At 44.0% G+C, this 13,086-nt stretch overlaps 1 protein-coding gene across 1 annotated transcript in view; it reads left to right on the top strand.

Moving 5' to 3' along the window:
* Positions 1-12,322, top strand: part of TUBD1 (tubulin delta 1) — a 17,915-nt gene extending 5,593 nt beyond the window's left edge. Inside the window, exons 2-8 of the mRNA XM_015828078.1 lie at positions 389-536; positions 3,113-3,329; positions 3,950-4,181; positions 7,122-7,286; positions 7,384-7,524; positions 10,349-10,532; positions 12,031-12,322. Coding sequence (XP_015683564.1) covers positions 389-536; positions 3,113-3,329; positions 3,950-4,181; positions 7,122-7,286; positions 7,384-7,524; positions 10,349-10,532; positions 12,031-12,133 — 1,190 coding nt within the window. The 3' untranslated portion in view covers positions 12,134-12,322. The remainder of the gene's footprint in view (positions 1-388; positions 537-3,112; positions 3,330-3,949; positions 4,182-7,121; positions 7,287-7,383; positions 7,525-10,348; positions 10,533-12,030) is intronic.
* Positions 12,323-13,086: the final 764 nt, after the last annotated feature.

A 13,086-nucleotide genomic window follows, 5' to 3' on the forward strand; every position in this document is an offset into this window, starting at 1 on the left:
AAATATTTTGTAATAAATTTGATATATTGTTTAGGGAGCTAAAGGATGTTTTAGATTTGTTAATTTAAGGGTAACATAATTTAAGACAGAATATAATTATTGTATTGTAAACCCTGTGTGTAGCTCTGGGAAGTCGGGGGGAAGGGAGGGGGGTGGGGAAGGGTGGGGTTCGAGGGAGGTGGGGAGATATGTTGTAAAAATTTTAAAAATTTTCAATAAAAAAAAAAAAAAAAAAAAAACTCACTTAACAAATGTATCACTTAAGAACAGAAATTTTGGGCTCACTTGTGGTCGTAAGACTTGTGCCTGTATTTCCTGTTTTGTTTTTCAATACAGGATTGTAAAAAGGGGTGTTTTTTCCCCCCATTTTTCTTTTTTTCCTACTTAGGTATGGTTGCCCGGGCTGTTCTGGTCGACATGGAACCCAAAGTGATCAACCAGACTTTATCCTCCGCCTCAAGAACTGGGAACTGGAGATACGGCCCCCAGTCTGCCTTCTGTCAGAAACAAGGATCTGGAAACAATTGGGCAAATGGGTATGTGTGATTGCCCTCCAAATGAAGAACTCTTTTTATTTATTTCTCCAATGGGTTCTTCAAAGCACAGCGGCCGAAAGAAGCCTGCTGTTTTGCAACTAAGCAAAGATTAACTTTACAAGAGAATAAGAGAGTTGGAAGGGACCTTGGAGGTCTTCTAGTTTTGTCGGTTGGTGGACCGGAGGAAAAGGGAGGGGGAAGCATTTTACATGTGCGCATGGAGCAGCGAGCACGTGTAAGCCATAAACGGGGCGGGGCTAGCGCCCACGTGATACTAGCCCTGCCCTGTTCCTGCGGGGCACATCACCTTGTTTCTGCGTGGCACGGCGGTGGCTGTTTTTATGCCTTGCAGCGCAGTGGCGGTCCATTTTTGCGCCCTGCAGTGCGGCGGCATCCCATTTTCGCACCCTGATGCACCACGGTGGCGTCCTGTTTTGGTGCAGCAGTGTCCCATTTTCGCTCCCCTAGGCGCTGCGATGTCCTGTTTTTGCGCCCCGTGGTGTGGGGTCCTGTTTTTGCACCCCGCAACCACAGCACTGGCACAAGTGAGGGGTGTTCCGCACACGCACACTGGCCAGCCTGCCCAGTGGCCAGTGGGCCACGGCCCACAGGTTGGGGATCCATGTTCTATTCCAGGGGTAGGCAACCTTGGCTCTTTTATGACTTGTGGACTTCAACTCCCAGAATTCCTGAGCCAGCATTGCTCAGCATGGAAACCTCTCCCTTTCTCCTCAACATGGCCGGCTCAGGAATTCTGGGAGTTGAAGTCCACGAGTCATAAAAGAGCCCAGGTTGCCTACCCCTGGACTAGTCCAACCGTCTGCTCAGGCAGAAAACCCTGTACCACCCTATAAACATACAACGATGTTCACTTAAAGACCGTGGCATTAACTGCTGGAAAAAACCCTGTAAAATGGGGTCCAATTACATGGGTGCCTTGACTTACGACCATCACGACATACAGCAGAAATTCCAAGCTTCTTTATGATTGTGTATTGAAAGCTACCTGTAGCCACTCAGCCTGCCAGCTACGTTGCCTCAATGAATTCTGATTCTGCTTTTTTACAGCTTTTGAGGCCTCCCCGGATTTATGTATAGGTTGTCCTCAACAACCGTTTATTTAGTGACCGTTCAAAGTTACAGCAGCACTGAAAAAAAGCGACTTATGATCAGTTTTCACACTGACGACCTTTGCAGTATCCCCTTGGTCACGTGATCAAAATTCGGTTGCTTGGCAACTGGCTCATATTGAAGATGATTGAGTGTCCCGGGATCATGTGATCCCCTTTTGCCACCTTCTGACAAACAAAGTCAATAGGGGGAGCCAGATCCACTTAACAACCGTGTTATTCACTTAACCACTGCAGTGATTCACTTAGCAACTGTGGCAAGAAAGGTCGTAAAATGGGGCAAAACTCACTTAACAACTGTCTTGCTTAGCAACGGAAACGTTGGGCTCGATTGCGATTATAAATCGAGGAAGGATCTGTATTGTTAACTGGCCAAGTATCTCGGCTGGCTGTGTATATTTATTTTGGATATTTTTTTGCTTTTTATGGTTTAAAACGTTTTGATTGTTTTAAAATGTTAACAACCATTTCGATTAGCCGTGGAAATTTTGGGCTCGGTTGTGGACGTAAGTAGAGGACTCCCTGTAACCAGGCAGGTTTTTTTTTTTATAGAAGTTTTTTATTCATTTTTTCCATACATATAGTGGTAATTTTGCAACCAACGTGCTGTCTGAGTTTTCATGCTAATACGTATTTAATTCCTTATCCTTTCTTCTTTCCTCTAGCCCAGTGGTTCTCAACCTATGGGTCGCGACCCCATTTGGGGTCGATCGACCATTTCACGGGGGTCGCCAAGCAAGGCTGTCCACCATTTTTTTCCCCTTTTCCGGCAGGTGCCTTACCTCCCTTGGGCTGGGCCAGCTGGTGGTCGGTCTGCTCCATCTCTGCCGTTTGCCAGCTACGCCTCGGCCGGCGCAGGGGGCGGAACCACGCATGTGTGGCGCTCCCGGGCAGGGAAAGTCCTCGACTTACGACCGGTTGGGTAGTCCTCGACTTACGACCGGTTTAGTCCTCGACTTATGACCGGTTTAGTCCTCAACTTACGACCGGTTTAGTCCTCGACTTACGACCGGTTGGGGATCGCGGCATTAAAAAGGTTGAGAACCACTGCTCTAGCCAATGGTAAAATAAGTCCCAGGTTTGATAATAGTCCGTTTCTTCTTTTTCTTTCAGTCTCATAGTCAATCTGTCCATCTCTGTGCATTCTAGTATTTTTTTGAATTATTTCTTCCATCTGGTAGCATGCCTTCATTTTTTCCAGTGCTGCGCAAATATAATTCTTGCCGCTGTTTTGACATGCAAAGTCAAATATAAACTTTGTTTGTGAATCTTTTCTGGCATTATACCTAATAAAAAAAAGTTCAGGTTTAAAATCAACATGTTCTCCTAGCCAAGTATGTATCTGTTTCCAATAATTCTTTACTTTATCACGTCAGGCGGTTTGTTTCTAGCACAATGTAACCCATCCACGGGTTCTCCTTTTTTCCTTTCCCGAATTCTGCCCAGTTACCGCGTCCACGGCCCCAAACACGAAGAGGCGATCATGAACCTCATTCAGACGGAAGCAGAGAAGTGCGACCGGCTCGGAGGCTTCTTGATGATCATGAGCATGGCTGGTGGGACGGGGTCAGGCCTGGGGGCCTTTGTGACGGCAGCCCTACGAGAGGCTTATCCACACTCCTTCCTGCTCAACCATGTTATCTGGCCGTACGGAACCGGAGAGGTGAGTGTCCCAGATCTTGGCTGGAGGGTGCCCGATTTTCTTACTTAGGGGTGAAAAGAACTCTAAGGGCAGGAGGTGGTGCAGGGTGGGTGGCCCTGAAAAAAATTGTGAGTATGGAGGCTTCCCTGGGATTTGGGGGGGGGGAAGTAATGCATAACTCTGAGGTTCCCAGACCCCAGTTCATAGAATTAAACAATATTTTTTCCAGTCAACCTCCTAGTCCATGTAAACAATTTCACTTTGTTATGGGAACTGTCTGCTGCCTCTCCACACCTGCTGCAGTGTCCTTGGAAAGGTTTCAGGCTCTCGAGGTCTTCAACGGAATCGTAGAGGTTTCCCTTCTCCATCTAACCCATTCTAAAGCAACACCTCCCCCCCTTTACTCTAATAGCTGCCAAAGTTTCCTTCTTGACAATGGGGGAAGCCAGATTCGCTTCGCAACCCTGCGATTCACATAACAACTGCAGCAATTCAACGACTGTGAAAAACTGTCGTAAAATGAGGCACAACTCATTTCACAAATTCCTCGCTTCGTAGTGAAAATGTTGGGCTCAATTGCGGTCCTGAGTCAGGGACTCTGTGTATCTAAAGCCGCTCCTCTCTCTTCCTCTCTTCTCAAGGTGATTGTCCAAAATTACAACTCCGTCTTGACGCTCTCCCACTTATACCAATCTTCGGATGCTCTTCTGGTGCACGAGAACGACGCCGTCCATAAGATCTGCCTGCAGCTGATGAACATCAAGCAGATTTCTTTCCAGGATGTCAATCGAGTGATCGCACATCAGCTGGGTAGCGTCTTCCAGCCGGCCTACTCCTCTGAAGGGGCGGCTCACTACAGCAGGTCACCTCTAGGTATTTAGTTGCTCCTTCTGAAAACTGTCTAGCCCAGTGTTTCTCAAGCTTGGCGACTTGAAGAGGTATGGCTCAGCATGGAAACCTCTCCATTTCTCCTCAGCATGGCTGGCTGAGGAATTCTGGGACTTGAAGTCCACAAGTCATAAAGGGGCTATAGTTCCCCCATGCTGGCTGAGGAATTCTGGGAGTTGAAGTCCACAAGTCATGAAGGGGGTCATAGTTCTCCCATGCTAGCTGGGGAATTCTGGGAGTTGAAGTCCATACCTCTTCAAGTCAGAGTTGAGACTAACAGAGTAACAGAGTTGGAAGGGACCTTGGAGGTCTTCTAGTCCAACCCCCTGCCGAGGCAGGAAACACTATACCATTTCAGACAAATGGCTGTCCAGTCTCTTCTTAAAAACCCTCATTGATGGAGCATTCACAGCTTCTGGAGGCAGGTTGTTCCACTGGTTAATTGTTCTAACTGTCAGAAGGTCACAAAAGGTAATCACATGACTCCGGGACCCTTAAACTGTCATAAATACAGGTAGTCTTCAACATACGACCACAGTTGAGCCCAGAATTTCTGTTGCTAAGTGAAACATTTGTTAAGTGTGCTTTGCCCCATTTTACGATTTCCCTCAAAATCATCCTCTGATGCAGCGCAAAACCAAAATAAAGCAGAAAATAAAAATCAGCTTGTTCTGTCCTCCTCTTCTTAGTAAAAAGGTCCATACTAGTCTAGAGGTAGGCCTCAACTTACAACCATTTGTTTACTGACCGTTCAGAGGTACAACGGCATTCAAAAAAAAGTGTCTTACGACCGTTGTTCACACTTGTGACCGTTGCAGCATCCCTGGGGTCACAAAATGTGATCGTTTGGCAACGGACTCATATTTATGATAGTTGCGATGTCCTGGCTCAGTGACTTTTTTATATATATATAATATTTTATTAATTTTCCAATTTTACATGTGAATATTTAAAAAGCAACGTGGTGACTGGGGTTACAATAGTTCAATAACAAAATCTTAGTGCAAATCTCAGGTTACAACATCAAATATTTCTTCTCTTTTTTCCCTTAACATTTATTGTCTCATATTCAGGTTAATGCATTTCTAATTATATCAACTCAATAAGAACATCATTATTACATTTATCAATAAATTTTCAGCTTATACCTATCTTAATTACATTCACTCTTCATAAACAATCCATATCCTGTTATTGATTTTCACTCAATTGTTAATTTCTTATCAATATTCCCATTTAACCTTTAATATTTATAATTTTCAGACTTTGGGTAACCATACTTTCTCTTATCTCACTTCATAACAAACTATAATATCCAAAATACATATTTTATCTATTTGAATATAATCTTGTTCTATTTCCTAAGAGTTATCTATTTCCCATCATATTAAATCATCTACTTAATAACACAGTATCCCCTTTAATAAATCAAAACCATTATATATATTGCCTGGGTTAATCAGTAAATCAAACATATTCATAATGTTTAATTTTTTTCCCTTTTAAGTCTAATTTTTAAATATTAAACTGATAAAATCCTTATTTTCAACTGGTTTCCAAATATAATAATAATAATAATAATAATAATAATAATAATAATAATAATAATAATAATAATAATAATAATAATAATAATAATAATAATAATAATAATAATAATAATAAAGTTGGAAGGGACCTTGGAGGTCATCAAGTCCAACCCCCTGCTCAGGCAGGAAACCCTACACCATTTCGGACAAATGGCTGTCCAGTCTCTTCTTANACACTGCTATCATGTCCCCCCTCGTCCTTCTCTTCATTAAACTAGACATACCCAATTCCAGCAACCATTCCTTATATGTTTTAGCCTCCAGTCCCCTAATCATCTTTGTTGCTCTTCTCTGTACTCTTTCTAGAGTCTCAGCATCTTTTTTACATCGTGGTGACCAAAACTGGATGCAGTATTCCAAGTGTGGCCTTACCAAGGCATTGTAAAGTAGTATTAATACTTCACGTGAAATCTAATAGCCAAAATTCCCCTTATCTCAACATCTGCCTTTAACCCTCTAATTGGCAATATAAGATCCCCTCTAATGAGTCAAAATCCCAGTTTTTTCAACCTTATTCTAGCTTTCTTCCTTTGCCAACTAGGCTTCCATATCAGCGCCTTTAATGGCTCAGTGACTTTTGACTGTTTTCACACTGACGAATGTTTCAGCATTCCCCCGTGGTCACATGATCAAAATTCAGACGCTTGGCAATTTAACTCATATTTATGATGGCTGCAATGTCCCCGGGGCCACGTGATTTCCCCCTTTTGCGACCGTCTGACAAGCAAAGTCAGTGGGGGGGTTCACTTAACAACCTTGTTACTCATGTAACAACTGCAGAGATTCACTTAATAGTGGGGCAAAAAGGTGGTAAAATGGGGCAAAACTCACTTAAGATCTGTCTCGCATACCAGTGGAAATTTCGAGCTCGATTGTGGTTGTAAGTCGAGGACTGCCTGTATAATTTCTGTCAGAGCATGCAAAGTCTTATTGCATGAGATAACCCAGGAGTAAACACATTAAACAGAAGCTTGTATCAAATGGTGGTTTATCTTACACTATCTACAATAACATACACCAGGAACAAATATACATACACATGGTAATACAGCAGAATCCAACACACAACAGTTAAAGCAGGAAACGGAGGAGAGAGAGAGACTCCAGCAAAGCCCTCCCTTTTATACTCAGGCTCTTAAAGGGACACAGACCCTGCTGAGTCATTCCCATCATTGCATCATCTTACATTACTTTATATCACATCATTATGTAACATAAGCTTTTTAGCTGTTAAATTATTACCATGACAGTTTCCATTTAAGGCCCATCGGGGCGCAGTGTGTCATAAAATCAATGTGTAAATTCGTGCTGTTAACCTTCGTTTCCTTTTTTCCAGGGGACCTGATGGAAGCTTTAGTTCCCCATCCCGAGTTCAAGGTGCTAGGCCTCAGGAATATCCCTCAAATGTCGGAAAATTCCCTTGCTTACACTACCTTTGCTTGGCCTGGGCTCCTGAAACACCTCCGGCAGATGCTCATTGCAAACGCCAAAATGGAAGAAGGTGAATCCCAGCTGCATGTCTCCAGATGTGGAAGAGGCCATAACAAGTAGCCCTTGAGTGACTTAACTTGCTCTTCCTGCTCACCTTGCCTTCACAGGTATTGACTGGCAGGTGCGGCCTCCAACCAGCAGACTTCCTGCAGCTGAGAAGCCCTCGTTAAATCGGGCGGCTAATTTCAATACTTCGATTGCCAATTTGGTCACTCTGCGAGGCAAGGACGTACAGTGTGCAGACCTGGGTAAGGGCGTGGCATTGTGAGACGCAACGACAACAGGTGTTCGCTTTTCCTCTGTGGCTGCAACAAACCATTCCTCCTGGCTAACTTCTCCCCCTTGGCTCCTTTTCGAAATAATGGAGGAGTTGAATGGAGACAAAATTTTGTCAAGGACAAAAAATCCGTGACATTACAACCAGGGTTTTGATGGCTAAGCAAGGCATTTTTACTGAGTGAGTGGTGCCAATTTTACAACCTTTTTTTGCCCTAGTTCAGTGGTGGTGAATCTATGGCATGGGTGCCAGAGGCAGCACTCGGAGCCCTCTCTGTGGGCACACATGCCATTGCCTCAGCCTCGTCTCCCCCTGCGATCCCCTCCTCTCCAGCAGCCCCCCTGAAGGAGAGTCGCCCCCGAGGGTGGCCCACACGGAGCAGCGCAGCCAAGGACATGGCAGCCAGGCAATATAGACAAGACTCTGCTCTCACGCCCCATCGTGCACAGTTGATGCTGCAGGATGCGGGCAGAGGGTGTGGCCACCATAGCGCTGCTGGCTGCCTGGGCGATCTGCGGCGGGCCCTGGAAGCGGGGAGTGGTCCTGTGGGCAGGCAGGGCGGGGGATGGGGGGGCAGAGCGGGGGCGAGGCCAGTTTTTGGGCACTCGGTCTCTAAAAGGTTGGCCATCACTGCCCTAGTTGTTAAACATTGCAGTTGCTAAGTGAATCACATGGTCATTAAGCGAATCCAGCTTCCCCCCCCCCCCATTGCTTGTTGGAAGCAGGCTGGGAAAATCGCTAATGGCGATGCTGCAACTGTCGTAAATATAAGCTGGTTGCCAAGCGCCGAAATTTTGTTCGAGTGACCGTGGGGATGCTGCAGCGTCGTAAGTGTGAGGACTGGTTGCCGTTGTCAAGTTGTATTTATAACTGTTGGGGGTCATGCGATCATCCTTGTGACCTCAGCTGGCCTCTGACAAGGAAAGTCAACGGGAGAAGTCGAATTCTCTTAATGACCACGCAATTGACTTGAAAGCTGCAGTGATTCGCTTAACAACCACGACAAAAAGTTAGGTTGGCTCTGACTCACTTAACAGCCTCCTTGCTTAGCAACATAAATTCTGTTCCCATTGTGGTCATAAGTCGAGGATAACCTGAGCAGGTACTCCTTGCTTACCAACTGCCCTTTGTAGTGACTGTTCATATAATAAAATAATAATAATAGTAAAGTTGGAAAGGACCTTGGAGATCATCTAGTCCAACCCCCTGATCAGGCAGGTAACCCTATACCATTTTGGACAAATGGCTGTCCAGTTTCTTCTTAAAAACTTCCAGTGTTGGAGCATTCACCGCTTCTGGAGGCAGGTAGTTCCACTGGTTAATTGTTCTCATTGTCAGGAAGTTTCTCCTTAGTTCTAGGTTGCTTCTCTCCTTGCTTAGTTTCCCTCCATTGCTTCTTGTCCTGCCTTCAGGAGAAGAGCTTGACTCCCTCTTCTTCTTTGGGTCAGCCCCTGAGATATTGGAAGACTGCTATCATGTCCCCCCTCGTCCTTCTCTTCATTAAATTAGACATACCCAATTATGTTCAAAGTTATGACATTGCTAAAAAAAATAACCCTGGCACTTAACACTCACTGCACAGTCCTGCAGTCACGGGATTGTCAGTCTCACACACTAAACGACAGGTGCTCATACCCTAGTAAGACCACACCTGGAATACTGCAGCCCATTTTGGTCACCTTATCACAAAAAAGATGTTGAGAGTTTGGAAAAGATTCAGAGAAGAGCAACTAAGATGATTCAAGGCCTGGAGACTAAAACATACAAAGAACGGCTGCGGGACTTGGGTCTGGCCAGTCTAAAGAAAAGAAGAAACAGGGGAGACATGATAGCAGTATTCCAGTATTTGAGGGGCTGTCCCAAAGAAGAGGGGGTCATGTTATTCTCCAAAGCACCAGAGGGCAGGACAAGAAACAATGGTTGGGAACTGATCAAGGAGAGAAGCAACCTGGAATTAAGGAGAAACTTCCTGACAGTTAGAACAATTAATCAGTGGAACAACCTGCCACCAGAAATCGTGGGCGCCCCATCGCTGGAGGTCTTTAAGAAGAGGCTAGATAGTCATTTGTCTGAGACGGTATAGGTTCTCCTGCTTGAGCAGAGGGCTGGACTAGAAGACCTCCAAAGTCCCTTCCAGCTCTATTCTATTCTATTTCCTTTTGTGAGCAGCTGAGTTAATGCAGAAGGCAGAAACAAAATCTTAAGCTGCAGTTGTGTGTTTTTCCCCTCACTGACTGTGTTGCTTCGCTTAACGACTGCAGGGGAAATGCAGGTAGTGGTTGACTTACCACCACAACTGAGCCCAATATTTCTGTGGCTAAGTGAGGCGGTTGTTAAGTGATGTTTGCCCCATTTTACGACTTTTCTGGCCTCAATTGTTAAGTGAATCACTGCCATTGTTAGGTTAGTGACACGGTTGTTGGCTTCATACTTGACTTTGCTTGTCAGAAGGTCCCCAAAAGGGGAATCACACAACTCTGGGGACACTGCAACCGTCATAAATGTGAATCAGTTGCCAAGCCTCCGAATTTTGATCACGTGATCGTGGGGATGCTGCAACGGTCGTGAGTGTGAAAAACGATCCTAAGTCGCTTTTCTCAGTGCTGTTGTAACTTTGAACGAACACTAAATGAACTGTTGTAAATTGAGGATTACCTGTAAGGTCATAAGCTGAGTCGCCGTTGCATGTTTTTCTGCTTAGTTAGCAACCAAGTTGCTAGTCCCATTTGTGGTTGCTGAATGAGAATGAGCCTGTAATCCTCCGATCTAATGCGCCCCTTTCTTGTCTCTTACAGGGGGCTTCCAAGATCCAGCTTTGTACACTTCCTGGCTGAACCCTCCGGAGGCCTTGCGCATCTGGAGGACGCCCAGAGCTTTTAACAAGTATGAAAAATCAGCCTGTCTGGTCAGCAATAGCCAGTTTTTGCTCAATCCGCTCAACAGCCTAGTGGGAAAAGCCTGGAAAATGTTTGCTTCCAAGTAAGTTGAAAAGAATTAAATTCGTTTTTTTTTTAAAAATAATAATAATAATAATAATTTGGGCCGATATAATAATAATAATAATAATAATAATAATAATAATAATGATGATGATGATGATGATGATGATGGTGGTGGTGGTGGTGGTGGTGGTGGTGGTGGTGGTGGTGGTGGTGGTGATGATGGTGATGATGCCTGGAGACAGCAGAATAGACGAGAAAGAACTGGAGAAGATAACAAAATACAAAGACCTACAAACAGAAATAGAAAGACTGTGGCAAAGGCAAGCAAGGATAGTACCAATCGTAATAGGCGCCTTGGGTGCAATCCCAAAACAACTGGAGCACCACTTGGACACCATCATCGGCATTGACAAATTTGCCATTAGTCAATTGCAAAAGGCAGCCTTACTAGGAACTGCTTCCATCCTGCGATGAGATCTGTAATACCATCAAACATCCACATCTGCCTATCCCAGGTCCTTGGGAAGGACTCAATAGGTAGACAAAAATGCCAAATCCAGTCTGAACATTTGGCTGACTGTGCTTTGATCAGTAGTAGTAGTAGTAGTAGTAGTAGTAGTAGTAGTAGTAGTAGTAGTAGTAGTAGTAGTAGTAGTAGTAGTAGTAATAAAGTTGGAAGGGACCTTGGAGGTCATCGAGTCCAACCCCCTGCTCAGGCAGGAAACCCTATACCATTTCAGACAAATGGCTGTCTAGTCTCTTCTTAAAAACTTCCAGGGTTGGAGCATTCACCGCTTCTGGAGGCAGGTTGTTCCACTGGTTAATTGTTCTAACTGTCAGGAAGTTTCTCCTTAGTTCTAGGTTGCTTCTCTCCTTGCTTAGTTTCCATGTAGTTGTTTTGGTGGGAGTGGTGAGTGGGACCAGGGAAAGCACATGCTCTGAACATGGGAAGTATAAATTGCACTACAGGCAGCCGTCAACTTAACAACCATCCATTTAGTGATGGTTCAAAGTTACAACAGCACTGAAAACAGTGACTTATGACCATTTTTTCCTCTTCTGACCACTCTAGCATCCCCCGTGGTCATGTGATCAAAACTGGCAAAAATTGCTTGGCAACTGGAATGTACTTACAACAGTTGCTGCTCCCGGCCTCATGTGATTGCCAGGCTCAATTATGATTGTAAGGAGGACTACTGGTAATTGCAAGCCTGGTTGTTCCACTGATTAATTTTCTGAGACGGTATAGGTTCTCATGCTTGAGCAGGGGGCTGGACTAGATGACCTCCAAGGTCCCTACCAACTCTCTTATTCTGTCACTATTCTGTCTCTATTCTATTTTCTAGTCTATTTTCTAGTCTATTTTCTATTCTATTCGTTTACGCGTGTTTCAATCTGTAACATTAATCCAAGCCAACATTGTATTCTGCCCACAATTAATTGGCGTCCCATTACTCTCCCTCCAAGGAGCCATGGATAATTTGATCCGGGCCGGACTCTCTTGCTCACCAAAGCCTCTTGTTCCTTCCACGCAGGGCTTACATCCACCAGTATTCAAAATTTGGAATTGAAGAAGAAGATTTTCTGGGCTGTTTCACCACCTTGGAACAAGTGATTGCCAGCTACAGCAACCTCTGATCCCCCAAAGCCCGTACGTTCTCCGTGCCTTTTCCAAGAGGATCAAAACCGCGATTGAGGATGGGCTACCGGGCACCCATCCCAACGGAAGCACATGGATTCTGTAGTGCCTTGCCAGTGCCAGAACTTCCATACCCACGGAGGCACTTCCTAGGAGGTGCACATTTTCGATGGAGGAAGTACGTTCAATGACAAATATTTCTTTTCTTTTTTTTTTTTTAAATTTTAAAACTTTTTATTTATAAAACAATTAAAAAAAACAAACAAACATTGGATTTGACGTGACATTCCAGTATATACATTCTTATCAGATTGTATCATATTTAACAATCAATTCATTATCTCTACATATACATTAAATTTTATATACATTATCTATTCTAAAGTGACATACATTTCTATCTTATCATTCGTCTTTAATCCCAGCCGTCCTTTTCAAATTCCTCCAGCGGTAAAATTTATCCCAGGTTTCAAAAAAAAATTGATCCACATTTATCTTTTAATATCATTGTGAGCCTGTCCATTTCTGCACATGCTAAAATTTTATGTATTAACTCTTCCTCTGTGGGAATTTCCTTACTCTTCCATTTTTGCGCAAAGGCAAGCCTGGCTGCTGTCAAGATATGTAGCAACAGGTAGATTGTTCCCTTATCATATTTTTCTGTAATGACAAATATTTCAAAGGGGATCTGGGGTTCAGCTTTGAATCACATCAGGCACCCTCGATGATTGAAGCGGGCTCTTTTCATTCACCAGCCTATATATTTTCTACATTCCTGCTTTTGTATGTATTGTACTGAATATAGTCATTAATTTATGACATCTTCCTGGGTGAATACTCAGGTTTTTTTTTCTACAGCAACAATATGGGGCACAGGAAGTCCTTGACTTACAACCATTCACTTAGTGACTGTTTGAAGGTATGGTACTGGAAAAAGTAACTTATATATCGC

Source organism: Protobothrops mucrosquamatus, unplaced genomic scaffold, assembly GCF_001527695.2.
Source record: "Protobothrops mucrosquamatus isolate PMUCROS unplaced genomic scaffold, P.Mucros_1.0 scaffold4208, whole genome shotgun sequence".
Lineage (NCBI taxonomy): Eukaryota > Metazoa > Chordata > Lepidosauria > Squamata > Viperidae > Protobothrops > Protobothrops mucrosquamatus.